The sequence below is a fragment of the Podarcis melisellensis genome (assembly GCF_964234715.1).
Source record: "Podarcis melisellensis genome assembly, chromosome: 6".
NCBI lineage: Eukaryota > Metazoa > Chordata > Lepidosauria > Squamata > Lacertidae > Podarcis > Podarcis melisellensis.
In genome coordinates, this window is record NC_138538.1 from 80828045 (window position 1) to 80846426 (window position 18382).

General features: G+C 41.3%; 1 protein-coding gene across 3 annotated transcripts; it reads left to right on the forward strand.

The window, feature by feature from the left end:
• Positions 1 to 1064: 1064 nt before the first annotated feature.
• On the forward strand, positions 1065 to 16361 carry ZBTB41 (zinc finger and BTB domain containing 41). Of its 3 annotated transcripts, none has more exons than XM_081914832.1 (11): positions 1065 to 1171; positions 3676 to 4904; positions 6910 to 7117; positions 8448 to 8514; positions 9515 to 9662; positions 9990 to 10119; positions 10383 to 10478; positions 11470 to 11576; positions 11860 to 11965; positions 12525 to 12613; positions 13470 to 16361. In XM_081914832.1, the coding sequence occupies exons 2-11, from the start codon at positions 3767 to 3769 to the stop codon at positions 14123 to 14125; spliced, it is 2745 nt and encodes a 914-aa protein (XP_081770958.1). In that variant the 5' UTR covers positions 1065 to 1171; positions 3676 to 3766; the 3' UTR covers positions 14126 to 16361. The 3 variants fall into 3 exon arrangements, with proteins under 3 accessions (XP_081770958.1, XP_081770957.1, XP_081770959.1); XM_081914831.1 differs by lacking the exon at positions 1065 to 1171 and adding an exon at positions 1179 to 1412; XM_081914833.1 differs by lacking the exon at positions 1065 to 1171 and adding an exon at positions 1180 to 1412 and having other exon boundaries at positions 3676 to 4784.
• Positions 16362 to 18382: the final 2021 nt, after the last annotated feature.

An 18382-nucleotide genomic window follows, 5' to 3' on the forward strand; every position in this document is an offset into this window, starting at 1 on the left:
CCCATGGACTGCAAGAAGATCAAACCTATCCATTCTGAAGGAAATGAGCCCTGAGTGCTCACTGGAAGGACAGATCCTGAAGCTGAGGCTCCGATACTTTGGCCACATCATGAGAAGAGAAGACTCCCTGGAAAAGACCCTGATGCTGGGAAAGATTGAGGGCACAAGGAGAAGGGGACAATGGAGGATGAGATGGTTGGACAGCGTTCTCGAAGCTACCAACATGAGTTTGACCAAACTGCGGGAGGCAGTGGAAGACAGGAGTGCCTGGCGTGCTCTGGTCCATGGGGTCACAAAGAGCCGGACACAACTAAACAACAACAGGTCCAAACCAGCACTTTGAATTGGGCCCGGAAACTAAGTGGTAGCCAGTGCAGTCGGACCAGGATTGGTGTAAGATGCTCAGCGGTTTTGCCTTGGTGAGCAACCTGGCGCTGAATTCTGCCCCAAACCGTCTCCAAGGGCAGCCCCATGTACAATGTGTTGCAGTAATCTAACCTAGGGCTTCCCAGGGCGTGGAGGACAGACGTTAGACTATCCCTGACAGGACTGGGGCCACTAGGCCTTTCCCTCACTAAACAGAGCAGTAGGACTGGGGATACTGAGCTGCCTGGAGGTTGAGGACGCCTTAAAGCCTCTACTAACTCTGGAAGCAGGGGTGCCAACTTGAACAGCATATTGGGGTGGGGGCAGGTATGCCCCATCCCACATAAACGGGGCCCCCTCAACTATTTTATTGGGGGGCGAATAGTTGGCTTCCACGTCCCCCCCAAACGGATACTTTTGCCACTCATGGCGCCTCATGGAGACCGGAAGCGTCTGTTGAGCGGAGCGCCCGCTCTGGCGCGGTTCCTTTGGTGGGAAGCGAGCGCGCGAAAGACACAGACAGACAGAGCCGGCCGCCAATCTCCGCTCGCGCCGACACTTTGGCCCCGCAAGGCTCAACGTAGAACCCGACGTGTACACGCGCGGGCGCTCGGCCCGAGTCCCTAGGGCGTCGCATTTCATTCGCCCGCCCGCCCGCCTGCCATTGGCTCCTTTCCTTTGCACCCGCCCCTTCCCACACCACACGCACACGCACGTGCGCTGGGCCCCCGACTGTAAACATGCCGCGACTTCCTCCGTGCGTCTCGACGCACGCCGGAACCCGGAAGTGATGGCGGGGAAAGAGGTGTGTGGAGCGGGTGGGGGCGAGGTGGCTCGAGACTCGCTTGCGCGCGGCGGCGGCGGCGGTCGCCGGGAGGGTGGGGACTGAGAGGGGTGTGTCCGCGCGCGCTGTCAGCCGTCGCCTTGACCGTTATTCGCTCCCCCCCGCTCCTCCCCTTCCCTCAGCGGTGCTTCTTCAGGGGGGTTTCCGAGGGGCGCTGCCCTTGATCTTGGGAAAGGGTTGAAGGGGGGGAAACTAAGGCCAGGTATGTACGTGCTCGCCTCCGATCTGTTATTGGCCGAGGTTTTTTTTATTTCTCTGCTGCTGCTGGCGCCTCCTTCCGATCTCCGTGTCGCAGGGGTGGGAATCTCCTTTTTGGGGCTTCACGTGTGAACGTGGCGTCTTAGACACGTGTTGAGCCCGCTGAAGTCGGCGGGAATAGTTAGGGGCAGAGAAGGCTGAAGGGGGTGGGATAAGGAGGACCCAGCAGCTTTCAGACGGCAGGTGGAGATGCTGGTCGCAAATATAATCTTGTGCCAACCAAGCGAAATATGGAGCTGTAGAGTTGGAAGGGACCCCAAGGGTCTTCTAGTCTAACCCCCAACGGTACAGGAATATGCACGTATGGGGATCAAACCTGTGACCTTGGTGCAGTGGGTCAGGCTGTTAAGCAGAAGGTTGGTGGTGCAAGCTCCCCACAGGCAGGATTCCTGCATTGTAGGGAGACTGAACTAGATGACGGAGGAATCCCTTCAAACTCTACAATTACAGTGGTACCTCGGGTTAGGTACTTAATTCGTTCCGGAGGTCCATACTTAACCTGAAACTGTTCTTAACCTGAAGCACCACTTTAGCTAATGGGGCCTCCTGCTGCTGCCACACCGCCGGAGCACAATTTCTGTTCTCATCCTGAAGCAAAGTTCTTAAGCTGAAGCACTATTTCTGGGTTAGCGGAGTCTGTAACTTGAAGCGTATGTAACCTGAAGGGTATGTAACCCGAGGTACCACTGTATAGGATTCTATGAATCAGTGCTTGTGTGTGTGTTCACGTATGTAGATCCTACTCTCACTTTGTTGGCTGCCACCAAAAGTAAGCTTTGAATACAGGAGATGATAAAAGTTACGCGGTTTCAAGTGTCACAGCCTTCCCTGCTGTGTCCTTTTGTTGATATCTCCTTTTACCATATGTTTCGCTCAGGTCTTAAGCGTGATGCCGGGACAGCAGGGACAATTTACCTGTGTGACCTTTCCTGAGCTAAGGATTTAAATAATCCCAGGGTTTGACTAGCCATTACTATCATTATCATTATTATTACCACAGTTGCTATTGATATTCACCCTTCACCGTGGGTGCCATTCACCAGCAGGTGCCAGGGTGCCGTTACAGCAATTAAATTTTAAAACAGTTTAAAGAGATCACAATCGCAGGAATGGGGTGGGCCCTGAAAGCACACATCTCGGGTGTCAAGGACAAAGGAAAATAGATGTGAATGTGGAATGAGGCAACTGATATTGGACAGTCATGAAACAGCAGGAAACTGTTGCTTATTTAAATATATCATCATCATATTTTTAGTGCCAGGGTGAGGGAAAAGACAGTTGTGAGATGTTGTTCTGCCACAGTTGCCAAAATAGCCTTGACTTTGGGAGTGGGGAAACGAGGGCTGCCATTTGCTCCTTTTCAGGCAGCAAAATGCGCCGGAGTGGTCCTGAATGTGACAAGGTGTACATGCTACACTGAATAAGCAAATTTTCATGTTTTCCTGGTGCATTTTTAAATTCAGCCGTTAGGGAAGCATTTTTATAGGTCATTTAAGAACTTGGTATGCAGGACTTAAGCATGTTTAATTTAAAGTAAGGCTGCAATTTGAAGAGCACTCAGTTTGGAGGAAATCTTGTTAAAGTCTGAGTGGTAGGCTCATCTAAGCTTAGTTCCTAGTCAACATGTTTTGTGTTGCTACGTCAAGTGTTGTAAGTACACACAAACTGAGTTTTTTATATTAAATAACCAATATTAACAATGTTTATCAACATTTCTCCCCATCATTAACGTATACAGATAATTGGTTTCTGTTACTGTGCAATCAGAACTCTGTTTAATCAGAAGTAAGTTTTACTTGATTGAGTGGGACTTATATCAGGGTAAGTGGTGTTAGAATTGCAGCCTGCCTTATGTATAGAATATACTTTAGTTAATAAAATATCTCCATATGTGTGCAAACAACCTTCTCTTATTCTAACATAGTTGTGGAAATATGAAAAATCACCACTTAAAGACCACTTAACATAGCTCTTGTGTAAAGGTTTATGTAAGTGTACCTCTTGATATGTACTCTTGTAGAATCTTTCAGACTAAGTTACATTTTGGTCTCTAGAATATGTGTGGGTGTTGACTGGCTTTGAGGGGGCAATAAATATATTTGCAAACGTAAATATATACCTGCTCAAAAGTAACTTAATTCCTGTTGAGAAATTACATGTGCCTGGGTTTCAAACAAAAAATTGTTTAAATTGTTTGTTTTTTGCAGATTATAATTTCAGATATTACTGAAGCAACGATCTGTTTGAGAGACTTTGGGTTACATATGAAGTTCCTGATTTTAAAGTGGCACAACTGCAATGAAGAAAAGGAGAAAGCTCACTGCAAATTTAGATGACAAAAAACATCTTGATCATCGGAGGGAATCTTCAGATAAGATTCCTGTTGCAGATTCTGTGCAGAAAGTTACTGCTGGTTCTGCAGGAGTTGCTGCTGCAGACCAGCTTGAGTATTCTAAAGAACTCCCGCCATCAACAGCTCAAAGAAAGCTTTTGAGCTCCCTGCAGTACAACAGAAATCTACTCAAATATTTAAATGATGATCGACAGAAACAACCATCTTTTTGTGATCTGCTCATAATTGTTGAGGGAAAAGAATTTAGTGCCCACAAGGTAGTAGTTGCTGTTGGGAGTAGTTACTTTCATGCCTACTTGAGCAAAAATCCAAGTACAAATGTTGTTACCTTGGATCATGTAACTCATTCAGTTTTCCGCCATCTACTTGAATTTCTCTATACGTCAGAGTTTTTTGTGTATAAGAATGAAATCCCCTTAGTTTTAGAGGCAGCTAAGTTTTTAGATATTATCGATGCAGTCAAACTGCTGAACGCTGAAAATGTTTCCAGTTTGCAATTTGAAGAAGCGTCGGAGAATGCGTCCCAGGTAGAAACATCCAGTGATCAAACTCCCCAAGCAGCAAGCAATCACCAATGCACTCTGTGCAATCGCAACTTTTGTTACAAGAAATCCTTAGAAAATCACTTGTCCAGAGCACACAAAGCTTCTGCCCGGGAAAAAGAACATGGGCTAAAAATGGTTGAGAGCTCAGATACTGCTACCAGAAGATCACTGCGAAATCGCAAATGTCCGGCTAAGTTTGATCAAAATGAGAATGAAAGTGAAGATGCATCTGATGGCAATTTAAATCAAGCGAGTCCTGGCAAGAAGAATGATGAGTCTAATGACGAGTCTAACAATGAATCTGAAGATAGTGGAAGTGAATATCACACTGATGAAGACAGGCAAGAGGAGGACACAACTGACACCGAGTCTGAAGAGCAAAGTGAAAAAGAACGTGATGAAGAAAGACATGAGACAGGTGATCCAGCAGGAAATATTTCTGGAGGCAGTCTTTCCACATATATTCCAGTCATTTTTCAGAACGGTAGCAAAAAATACTTGCAGTGTCCTAAGTGTAATAAAATATTTGATCGAGCAGGTAAGTGGGAATCACATGCTCGATGTGCTTTGCCTCTTAGGTTCAAACAGATTTGTGCTCTTTGTGATCATTCCTCACACCTCTAAAAGGGCTTATGCCACACACTGTAAATGCAGGTCTTATATAGAGCATTACAGTTCATATTATTGAGCGAAGTGTGTAGCTGACATCCTTGGAGTAGTAAAAGAAAACTAGAACCTCATGTGTTCTGTATATTGCCATATCCTTTGCGCTAGTATAACAAATACAGAAAGTTATGGTCATGTCGTTTAACTACCTGAACAACCATATTTTGAAATGCATGTGAAAATAACATTAGAAAAAGAACTGTTAGATGTGTAATCCAGAGAATACTTCAGTTTTTCTGGACTTGCTGTTACAGTTCGTTTAAGCACAAGTCATCTTTGAAAAAGACATGCATGTTGTTGTTAGGCATTTGAACACACATGTGTTAATTATTGGAATTGAGAGTAGCTAACATGCTTTCTGTATGATGTTGGACTACAGCCAGCCCCAGTCAGCACAACCAGTGATCAGGAAGAATGGGGATTGTTGTCTAGCCATCACCTGGAAGGCAGATCATCACCATTATTGTTGTTGTTGTTGTTGTTGTTACCCTGCCTTTCACCCGACAGGATTCAAGGCAGTTTGAGATAAAAACAAGAATCACTAAAAACAATAATTTAAAACAATAATTTAAAACAATAAATTGATAGAATTAAAACTATATACATATATAAAATCTGTTTAAAACATACAGAAGATAATTACAATAAAAACAGCACAGCACCAGCCCTCTCATTAAAAGCACTCAGTTCCCTGTTAAAGCAATAAGATCTTCACCTGCTGGCAGAAGGATTGGAGAGAGCCAGTCTACTCCAGGGAGGGAGTTCCAGAGTCTGGGAGTAGCCACTGAGAAGGCCCTCTCTTGAGTCACCATCAAGCATGCCAGTGAGGGTCTAATAATAATAATAATAATAATAATAATATATTCCTTATACCCCCACCCACCTGACTGGGTTGCCCCAGCCAGTCTGGGTGGCTTCCCACAAGATAACAGCAAAATGTCAAACCTTAAAAACTTCGCAATACAGGGCTGCCTTCAGATGTCCCTGCTCTAAATCATTGGTCTTCATCTGGTGGGCCATGACTTTTACCAGTCGTCGTTGCAACCGAGAGAAAGAGAAGGTCAGATATAGGTCTGAAAACAAAGTTTGTTTCCTTGCAACTCTTTTGGGAACACATGATGGTGATGGCTTTATGAACTGAAGCTGCCGCATTCTGGCATGTCTGTTAGTTGCATGGATGCTGAAATTTATGTAATTGTGACAACTCACAAAAGGCCTGCTGAAGTCATCTAAACTCTGGAGGCTGCATGTTCACTCCCACATGGAGACCCCAGTTGATACTGTGATCCTTCCTGTGGCCTTACATGGTGTTAATGCTGATCAGCCATCTGAGCCAGGCCTTAGTTAGTAAAGGTAAAAACAATATACAACAACACATTTAAATGGGTGAGTTAATCCAGGTTCCAGTAAAGTTAAAGACCTCTGTGCTCAGTTTTTACAGCAGGGCATGGTCCAAGGCATGGGATGACTAGACTCTAGCAGAGGAACTGAAACTCATTGGTAGAGTCCCTATAAAGTCTGGGGAAGCACCTTAACAATTTCATTGCAGTGCCAGCTGAGATCGACTGAGATGAAATTGCATTGTGTTTTAGCTCTTGAGTGAGTTTACTCAGGTTGTGAACTAGTGGTGGTGACAACCACATCCCAAACACTTCTAGGTCAGCTAGCAGAAGACAGAACAATTTCCCAGTTTAGAGAACGTGTTCCTTCCCAAATGGAAATACTTCCTTGAAGAAGGGCTTCATTTATTTATATAAAGCACTGTAACCTTGGAAATGCATCAGAACCTATACTTGATGCATAGTAGTACTGAATGTTTGCAGGACTGGTTGCTGGTTGGGTATCTAATATTTTAACTGAAGTGGTTTGTTTTGTAGGGAAATTTGAGATCCATTCTCGTGTGCACACTGGCGAGAAGCCGTTTCAGTGCGATATCTGTCATCAGCGCTATTCGACCAAATCCAACTTAACTGTACACAGAAAGAAGCACAATGATGAAATTGTATGTCATAAAAAGGAACACAAATGTCCATACTGTAACAAACTGCACGCCACAAAAAAGACCCTAGTAAAGCACTTGAAGAGGTAAGTATGAATGAAATTTCTTATGCTATACTTACATGCTGTGATGATGTGATTTATTTTCAGTACAAGATTATAAAAAAGTATTGATGCAGGAGATTTTATATATAAGCTACCTGATGAAATATATGGCAACCATTTATTTTTAAAGTGCATGGCATTAAAAATGTGTGTGTTGAGGTGCTCTGCACATTTTATAAAGTGACTGCATTGTTCCATTGCATGGCAAGTGTTTGCATTTTGAGACAATTCAAATGCTTGCCTGTTGTTGATGCTCTGTACATTGAAGGGCTCTTTTCAACACACACACACACACAAAAACAACAACCCACGAGTGATAGGTGAGGAATCCATATGTATAGCAGTATAGGCTGGTTTCAAATAATGTTTGGGCTAAAGGGCTGGGCATGGAAAGGGCTGCACATGAGAACAATATGTTACAGCTTTGCTAATGCTGTATAGTTGGAATGTACAGGGAATATGTTGGGCTGTGCATTGGACATGGGCAAAGTCTGAGCTGAATTAGGGTGATTCAGGGGGAACGGGCTTCAACCCAGATTGTCCTGGGCCAGGTTGGGTCAGGCTGCTCAGAGCAATCCAGGGCTATTAAGGGTTGGGGACAGTGTTAGAAACAGATATGAAAGCTAGGAGCTAAATGGTACCTTAAACCTAGGTTATAGGTGCAACAACAGAATGTCTAGGCACTCTTTTTTATAACAAAAATTCAAAGCTGAAAATGAATGAACTGCAGCTAAAATATTATGTTCATTTTTCATATGGCCTAGTTCCTTCCCCTGCCCACTCACCCCCTAATATTCTTAAGAGGGTCTTTTCTCTAGTCTTCAGAGAGTAGCTGAAGTGGGGAGGCAGAAAAAGGTCCTCCTTTCCTTCCACTCTGCAGTTTTAATCTGAAATCTTAAGGGCAGTACTGCACCCAGAGCTTAGAAACTGCTTGCGCTAATTAAATTCCCTGTCACAAAATTTGCCTAGAACAATGGGAGTTTTGAACACTGGTTGGTGAAGAAGGTCGATGCTCTTCTGCGCAGCGTCTCCTTTCCCATCAGGTCTTTTAAATTATAGTGTGAACAAGCAGTCACAAGGTAGAGGGGTTCACAACATAAAATTACAATATAAAAACACAAAAATCAGAATAAAAAATAATATTCAACAACTGCAAATGAGAATATATAAAACATTTTTGCTTTTACGTAGCATGGGGAGTATGTCTGTTGTGGGTACTAATACAGCTTGCTTCTAATATTTCTTTCTGTGCTCAAACATACAATTTCCTTACTCTATAAATAATTTCTCAATGGATTTTCCCACCCTGCAGATTCCATCCTGAAAAAGTACAGGAATTTCTCTCCAAAAAGAAAAAGAGTGAAGGCTGGAAATGTGATGTAAGTATAACTTTGATTTTATTGGGAAGAAATGGACACTTTTCGTTACTGTTATTGTTGTTGTTGTTGTTATTATTATTATTAATTAGATTCATAAACTACCCATCAAAAGACCTTAGCGCAGTTCACAAGATAAAAATACAAAATAAAAGCACAGATAAATAGTTAAAGCAGAAACAACAAAACAATAATCCCCACTGTCTCAGATTCAGAGAACTGACTGTTCATGCAGTCAGGCTGTGTGGGTTTTCCCTTTCAGCTGCAGTTCTTCATATAAGGCACTGGTTTCCTTTACTTTCTGGTGCATGTAATAGTGGGGCACAGGGAGCTCCTATGAGGAGGCCCCCCACAAACTCTAATCTATGGGCGAAAATTCATTTTTCATGGCTTTTGATATCTCTTCCCCCACCTTATTTTTTTAATGCATAATGCTATTCAAAGTTATTATTATAATAATTTTTTGCATATGTTGGATTGAGACATTCTTAGAAAATGTGATTGGTACGTGGCAGTGATTGATGCCCAAGTTCTGAACACCAAATAAAAAAGACCAGTCCTACTTTCTGTTATGCACATTTGTTTGTAATACCGTCCATTGGTATATAGCTGGTTTCATGGCTGCAATGAAGATTTAAAAATAAATGACTTCATGTGGTAGTATTTTCATCTGGTAGCATGATCATATAAATTCATAGCGAATAGTAGTACCTGCAATTAATCAAGATGCACAGAAATTTTCTCTTCATGCTGAAGATGGGTTAAAACCTGAAAGAATCAGACATGAGTATAGTAGAGTAGCCACTAGTCCTTATAACATGAGTCACAATGCATTTTCAGAAATATAATATTCTGATGGATTCCTCACTGTCTAGGTATTAGCACTTCTGTTGATTAAAAACAGAGTAATAGGTTTCTTACATTGAAGAAGCTCATGTGTGTACATGGCACATTCTAGTGGATGTTGATAGTTAATGGTTGGTTGGCTGTTCTATCACTTTAGATTTGCAATAAATCTTTCACTCGAAGGCCTCATCTGGAAGAACACATGATTCTACACACACAGGATAAGCCCTTTAAGTGTACATATTGTGAAGAGCACTTTAAATCCCGCTTTGCAAGACTGAAGCATCAAGAAAAGTTCCATCTCGGTAGGAAAATCCCATTCTGCTAGTAAATATAAAATATAAATGCATTTTCTTCAGTGTGTATTTGTAGACATAAATCATCATTCACTAAGCAACTTGTGCAAATCTCTTCCAGGATTGTGTTTCAGTATGTATGTTCAACCTGTTTTTAGTTGCTCAAAATAATCAATACTGCTTCTGCTTTTGAAATACGCCTGAAGGGATTATTAGAAGTGTGTATTTTGCCTGCCAGTTTCATATTCTTGAAGTCTAAAATAATGTGCTTGGCTTTGATGTGATCCTTGTTGCTCAAGTGGTAACAATGTAAATTGCAGTTGTGTTTCTTCCCAGGACCTTTTCCATGTGATATTTGTGGTCGTCAGTTTAATGATACTGGCAATCTGAAGCGCCATATTGAATGTACTCATGGAGGAAAGAGAAAATGGACATGCTTTATTTGTGGGAAATCGGTTAGAGAAAGGTAGGTTGTAATATACATGTGTAAAGAAATGTTTTTGTACTAATTTGTTTCTACACACGAAACTCTTAACTTTTCAGAAATTTTTTGTATGATAAATAGAAAAAGGTTGACCTAGTACTTTCAGTCTTTTAAGATCTTACTAATGGGAACAGTAGTTCTCCATTCTTCAGAATGTATTGGACTTTATAAGAACTGCAACTATTGATGACTATTGATGAGGCTAGAGTATATATTCTTCAAATATTTTCATTTCTCTCCTCCAGAACAACTTTGAAAGAGCACTTGAGAATCCACAGCGGAGAAAAGCCTCATTTGTGTAGTATTTGTGGGCAGAGTTTTCGTCATGGAAGTTCATACAGGTAACCCATGTCTGTATCATTACTTAGGATTACTGATAGTAGCATAATGTCAGAAATGCTCTTGACATTTCGTTTACACTTGGGCAGAAGTTAGAAAAAGCAGCTGTGGTTGCTTTTTATTTTTTGCAAGGTTACTTGGAGTTAGGCTGGAAAAGGAGGCAGGGACAGGAGCGTGTTGCCAGCAAGAGACTCTTAGCCACTTGAAAAGTTTTTTTTATATATAATTTTTTTACTGTTTTCCCCCCACAATTTTATACATTTTAACAAAACAATTTCTAACATTAAAGTACAAGGTTCTTTTGAACCTCCTTCCCTCCCTCCATGGGTTCCATGTTTAAGATTAAACTTGCTGCATCTTTTACCATTATCCATCTGTTAAATATCCATAATTATCATAAAAAAATCCACGTTATAAGTGTCATTACATCCCTGCCAGTGATTTTAACTGTTTACAGTGGTCTTTTAAATAAATTACAAATTTGCTCCAGTCTTTAGAAAATACTTGCTCTTACTGGTTTCAGATCTTCCCTGTCAGTTTCGCCATCTCTACATACTCCATCAGTTTTATCTGCCATTCTTCCTTTCTTGGTACATCTCCTTCCTTCCATGAAGAGTCTTTTCTTCTAACTGCTGTAACCTCACTTTTGTGTAGCAAGGTGGGCATCTGAGGAAGAGCTCCAAAATAAACGAGGATTAAGCTAGGATAGCAGGTTCAGATGTAACAACAGACCACAGTCAACCTAAGCACAGATTCATAACCCAATTTCAAATCATGATTTCTGATCATGAATTGTTGGTGACAATGTAGGTTCAGAGATGTAAACAAACTATGATTTAGGGTTGTGTCTAAATGCTGCAAATACCTCATCCCATGCATGCTAAGCTATTGTTTCATCCCACTTCTAATTACGGGGATTGCTGGCAGGCTGAGCTTTAACAGTGAGCACAAGAGATCCCGTGCAAAGTTAACCTTGTGCATTTATTAATGCAGACTTCATCTGCGGGTCCACCATGACGACAAGCGGTATGAATGTGAAGAATGTGGAAAGACTTTCATTCGTCACGACCATCTGACAAAACACAAAAGGATACACTCAGGTAGACAAATGATGTTGGCTTTTTCATTCAAAGAAACCCTGGTTAGCTCAAAAACAAAAGCCTTTTATCTCCCGCTGGCCTGTAGAAGAGGGGAATGCATGAATTCAAGGCACACCACAGCCCATGCATGCAGGACTAAACCATGCATTTGACTTGACCTGAAAGCGTATGAAAGTGTACATGATTATTTGGCAGTGATCTGACAGACTGGGTTTTCCTTGTTTGGGTGCCTTCGGTCTTTTTTATTAACGCTCATTCAGATTGTGCTTTTGGTTCTCCGAAGGTGAAAAGGCCCATCAGTGCGAAGAATGTGGAAAATGTTTTGGGCGAAGAGACCACCTCAGTGTTCATTATAAAAGCGTTCATCTTGGAGAAAAGGTGTGGCAAAAGTAAGTTTTCATTTTAATTCTGAAACACATTTGTATGTCCCAGTTTCAGTGTAACAAGAAGGATCCTTGTGCCAGCACGCTCCCTTTCTCTGCACACTTGGCTTTAGGGAGACATTGCAGTTTGCCAAACCACAGTTTCCCATCCCATCCAAACTGGGGAACTCTTGTTTTAAATGCTGCTTGGAAACTAGGATCTTCACCCCTTTCTAGTTTGTGTTTTAGGCTGCTTTGTGGCTAAAAGGCTTCCAAAGTGGCATGTAACAATAATAATAATAATACTAAAACAAAAAATGACATTAAGCAGCAGTACAAATCAAGAGTACAAATTAGTTTGACCCCAAGATGCTGGTAGTTAAGTGCACAGGGTAAAGTTGCTTTGACATTTTCTGCTTGTTTTCTAATCTAACACATTTATATCTTTCTCCAGGACACAATTTAAAGCAGGGGCAGGGGCGGGAATTAGAATGTTAAGCCTATGATTTTGATGTAGTTCATGTATACACTGAAAATATCCATGGATATGGAGTTTTTTTCCTAATACTTTCCATTTTCCTTGAAGGTACAAGGCAACATTTCATCAGTGTGAAGTCTGTAAGAAAGTGTTCAAGGGGAAATCAAGTTTGGAAATGCATTTTAGGACACATTCAGGTAAGCAGTTGTGGACTTTATGCTTTGCTGGATCAGCAAGAATAAATGTGATGTTTCATATTATGGAATTCATAAGAGTAACATTTTGTGGCACATAGTATGCCTTGGCATTTGAATACTAGCTGACAGTTTAGTGTACAGTTTAGTGCATGTTTGTAGGCTCTCCTATCTCAGAATCTCATCTGAAAAGTTAGCTAGACTTTGATGCGACTTTCTACATGCCCAAAGTTCTTGATGTTGGAGAGCTGTCATAGAATTGTAGATTTGGAAGGGATCCAATCTAGTCCAATCCCCTTCAATGCAGGAATCTCAACTAAAGTGGTATATTCTAGGAAAAGCGGGACCATGTGATCAGAATTATCAGTTCAGAACTGTTAGCTCTGAGCAGTAGAATAATAAACAAACAAAACAAAATAAAACCTGCCCATCTGGCTGGGTTTCTATATAAATTGTTATGCAAGAAAACAAGATGTCACAGACTAGATTTCTCATAGTCTAATTAGTGGACTATCATGGTTAATTACACAGTCATTTGGGATCATTCTTTACCTTTCATTGGTAGGATATCTTAGCACTAGATATAGATCTACGAAAAGCTTTACAAATGCATTTCCCGAATATTAACCTGTTGGCTATTAAAGCAATGGTTTTGTGTGGTTTGTTTTTTTAAAAAAACAGACCACAAACAAGAATAAAACTTAAAATCACAACTTTGGTTCCTCCCCCCCCCCATGTGTGCCAAAATATTTAAATTAATAAAACGCCTCTCCATGCAACAAAGAAACTAATAATGCTATGTCCTATTGATATATTAGGAAATATTTACTCTATTTATTCTGACTTTTTTCAAACACAGGTGAAAAGCCGTACAAATGTCAAATTTGCAACCAGTCTTTCAGGATTAAGAAGACGTTAACAAAACATATGGTTATTCATTCGGATGCCCGGCCCTTCAACTGTCAGTATTGCAATGCGACATTTAAACGAAAGGACAAGCTGAAATATCATACCGACCATGTGCACGGAGGAAAGTCTACCGAAGAATCACTAAGCCCAGTGCCAGAGGAGAAAGTGGTCTCTTTGCCAACCCAGTTTGTACCCGATGACAAGGCTTTCCAAAGTGAGTCTAAACCGTTTGTGGAACCAGCCAAGGTTTATCAAGCAGAAACCAAAACAATGCTACAGAATGTATCGCCAGACGTGTGTGTACCGCTAACACTGATACCCGTGCAGATACGCGAAACTCAGTCTGATCTTGTAGAACATACCACCCCTGTTTCATCCTCGCCTCACAACCTTCTTTCTTCACAACCTCCTCCAACAGACTACCAGCAAGCGACGGATTTGGCATTTCTAGAAAAATACACACTCACTCCACAGCCTGCAAACATCGTTCATCCAGTCAGACCAGAGCAAATATTGGATCCTAGAGAACAGTCTTATCTTGGAACATTGCTGGGTCTTGATACAGCTCCCTCAGTGCAGAATATTTCAACTAATGAGCATTCGTGATTATGTGTGACAGGCTATTACGACAATAGTCACCCAAGTAATTCACTAGTGCCAGGATTTCTGCTTGCGCAATTGAACTTCTTCTTCTCCCCAAACCTGCTATGGGGGGTTGAGGGAACCCCCAGATTTAGGAGACACATGGGGAGGGGAGAGGGAGTGGTGTTGCATAGCCCAAAATCCTTGTGCTAGTGGAACTACTTCGTTGGAAATAGCCCTTATATTTCCCTAGTCTTGCTTCCATGTTTAGCAATTAGAAAGCTCTCAAAGCGGAAAGTTGCCAAGTACAAAGGAAAAGAAGTGTCTTTTTAAATGCAGTGGTTCAACATTCAAAATATAATCGTGTGGTTTTTAAGTATTGTACAGCTATTTTTAAAACAACTTTCATGAGGTAATCTTATTCGTCAAGAAACCTTAAATGAAATAATTGGGTCATTTATGAATAGCTCTTCACCTTTGCATTATTAATCTGCACCTTTCACATATGAAAAAGGTTTGGGGAAGTTCAAAGTTACAAATAACACAAGTTCCTTTTTATATTTCAGATCATAAAATTATTTTAATTATTGATCTCCCCAGCTTTGCTGTTCCTGCACGGGGAAAACACAACACATTTCCAGGTTTAGCATTGCATCCAGGGATTGTGGCTTGCTAGCAATTTGTCATAACGGAAATATAATTCAAATCTGCATGCACACACAGAAGACATAATCGTTCTAAGGGCTTTAAAGTTCAAACATGGCACTTTGAGTTGGGCAGCGGAGAGAATTGGCAGTCATTGCTGTCGCTTTAAGAATCGGTGAAATAAAAGACAGCTGGCCCGTGCTTTTCAAGGGAATAATTTGAATAAATACCTGTATAGAAAAGTATGCTTCTAGATACTGGTTGTTGAGAATTGCAGGCAGAGGGAGATAGAGCAGTTGTCCTCTGCTCCAGCTTCCTAAGAGCATCTGATTGGCCACTGTGAGAATAGGATACTGGGATGAGATGGACTTCCATTGTGATCCAGTAGGCTGCTCTTAAGTCCGTCCGTCCTTCCTTCTTTCCTTCCTTCCTGGTTTAACTTGAGGCAGTCCTAAGTAAACTTAATTGGAAGTAATGGTCTGTTAATCCGTGTGACTTAATTGGAGTAAACATCAGATTAGTCAGACGGTGGCCAGCGTTTTTAGCGTCCAATAACACACACAAAAAATGCTGATAAATCAGTTTCCACTTCTAGTGCTTTTGAGAACTGTTGCGAGACCTATTCTGAGATAGTTGTGGAAAAGACCCAAAATGTATATGAGCGTTGAATATAGAGGTCCTGTGATCCTCCTACAAATCTAGTACTTGTTACCTCATTACAGTATTTTCCTTTATAAATGAATGTTCTTACATTTAAACAATCGTGGAACCATAGGCTACTTGGGTGCCAGGTAGTTTGTGTTCTTGCCCATGTTTCAGCACTTAAAACAGATGGTTGCTACAAGCTTCTTTATGGTTAGGAAAACTAAGAAGCTTGCTTTGCGAGTTTTTCTATCTTAATTGTTGTCTTCAGAGTACACCAGATGTGTGTGTTAGCTGTTGAATAGTGCTAGAAATATGTAGAGTTGAAGATTTGAACTTTTGGCCCAAAGAGGTACAAGAAACTCCTGGTTTTATGGCTTTTGCCACATTTGCACATATCCTAAAGAAAGGTGGGTATGTGTAGCAAGATTAGGAGCAAATACTCAGAGGTACTGCAGTCATGTAAGTATGTTGGATAAATGAATTAGGTTTGGAGTACATATAATGCTAATTTTTAGGAATGGGGCAAATCACGTAATCTTTTTATGTATTTTGGCATCATTTTGATACTCTAGAACAGCGATGGCCCTCGAGATATTGCTAGACTACAACTCCCATCCTTGTCCATTGATCATGCTGGCTAGAGCTTATTGCAGTTAACATTTGCAGGAGCCAAAGGTTACCCATCTATGATTAAAAAAAGGAAGCTATACAGCCCTGTGTTTACTAACTGCATTAACTAGAGAGTCTCATGAGCTGGAAGTTGCTTGTTTTTAATTGCTTGTTGTTATTCATTTTTGTTGTTTTAACCGACATTTTTGATGCTAAATTACAACTAATTGGACTAGCGTTTGCTCTGTAGCATATTAATTTGGGAACGGTTTCAAATGTGAAGAACACGAGATGGCCCTTAAAAATGTGTTTATACGTATGCTGATGTTGTGAAATTAAAAATGATCATTTTGACTTTGAATCTATAGAATGTTTACCATCACCTCTTCACATCAACGTTCCATGCAATGAAAGTTTTTTCCCCTGAGTGCGCAGACCGTGTGTCACCCATGTGCGTCTCCTAGGCTCCTAAATCCTGCATTGCCCGTTAAGCAGAGGGGGTCTTTGCTGAATTGACATCTGGGAATGGAGATGTAGTGGCTATTTGAAATGCAAATGCACGGAGACTGTTCCATGTGATGGAACAGCTACCAAATGCCACCAGAAACTTCAGGAATAAATGAAGGTGGAATAACTGGTATCTACTTATGTAGTACAATAATTTATATCCTGCATTTCAGAATGTAAATGCTTCCTAGGCAGTTTACAGGTAACATTAATGCAACATTAAACTCATCAGGATCTTTGGCAAAGGACAGTTGATGGTAGATTGCCTGGGGGAATTGCCAGGATTATGTAATTCATTTAATATTCCCTGTTGAGGGAGATACCGCACAATGGGATGGGGGGGCGCTGTGGGTTTGCCGATCAGAGGGTCAGCAGTTCAAATCCCTGCGATGGGGTGAGCTCCCGTTGCTCTGTCCCAGCTCCTGCCAACCTAGTAGTTTGAAAGCATACCAGTGCAAGTAGATAAATAGGTACAGCTGCAGCGGGAAGGTAAATGGTGTTTCCGTGTGGCTTCCGTCATGGTGTCCTGTTGCGCCAGAAGCAGTTAAGTCATGCTGGCCACATGACCCGGAAAGCTTTCTGTGGACGAACACCGGCTCCCTCGGCCTGAAAGCGAGATGAATGCCACAACCCCATAGTCTCCTTTGACTGGACATAACTGTCCAGGGCTCCTTTACCTTTTACCTTTTTACTGCACTACAAATCTGCAACTTATTTATTTAAAGTATTTGTAGGCCGCCCATCAGTCAAAATATATATATAAAACAGTGTCACAACCAATAACCACACAGGAAGCAGAAAGTCTTGCCAGGCACTTCATCCCTCCCCAAAAGCCTGGGCAAAGATAAGACTTTATCTGTTGTGAGAATGAAAATAACTTGGCAGCTGAGCAGGAAGGTACAAAGTCACTGAAGATGACAAATGGAACTGATTCTTGACTTGATTGAGCAGTGTATACCGTAAATCAGATTGGGAAATGAGGTGGGAGAAGTTAAGTTTTTCTTACACTACACTAACAGTGCTTGCATTTCAAATGGCTACCTCCAGTTCATGTTGATCGAGCCTGAGACTTTCACATCTGTTAGTCCCTTTCCTCCGTTTATAGTTATTTGCACCCCTCTCCCAAATACCCATTTTCCCTCACCTCAGCTTTCTCTGTACCCCAAAGCGCTTGCTGTAGTTCGTCTGCACTGTCCTTTGCTCTGCCCTGTGTGTTGCTCCCTTCTTCTCTAGGATACTTTGTGTGTGACTGTTAGATCTATATATATATATAGAGAGAAAAGTTTTGCCTTAACTGTTTTTCCTGTAAAAGTGTTTGAACTGATTTGTATTGCAATGAAATCAGTCTAACTGCCTGCATATCTCTCAGTTTCCCAATCTATTGAAGCATTTGTACAATTCCTTGTTTCTTATATATTTCTAAGTATTTTATAAACAAATTTGAGACACCAGACTTGTAGCTGGTTATTTTGTATGTTGTTTACATCAGTGCAATGAACAATTAACTGGTTTTATTTTTGGGTTTATGTTATAGTTTTTCGTCTTGCATCCATCCACAAACACAGGCCCCAAGCATGCTTAATTTTTTCTCAGTAAAATAACTTTGCCTTTGGACAACTAGATGGCTGCTGCACAAGCTTATGTATATTACACTAGTTGATGCTTTTGCAAAAGTATAGCCTTTGTAGATCTGGGAGTTCAGATGAAGGATGGTACTCTTTCAAATTATGGAAATGCATCAGTTGCATGGACACTGTCATCCCTGTTCAGTCACACTTTGGTTTTCGGACAGCCTAGTTCTCGAACGTTTTGGCTCCTGAACGATCGAAACCCAGAAGTGACTGTTCTGGTTTTCAAATGTTCTTTTGAAGCTGA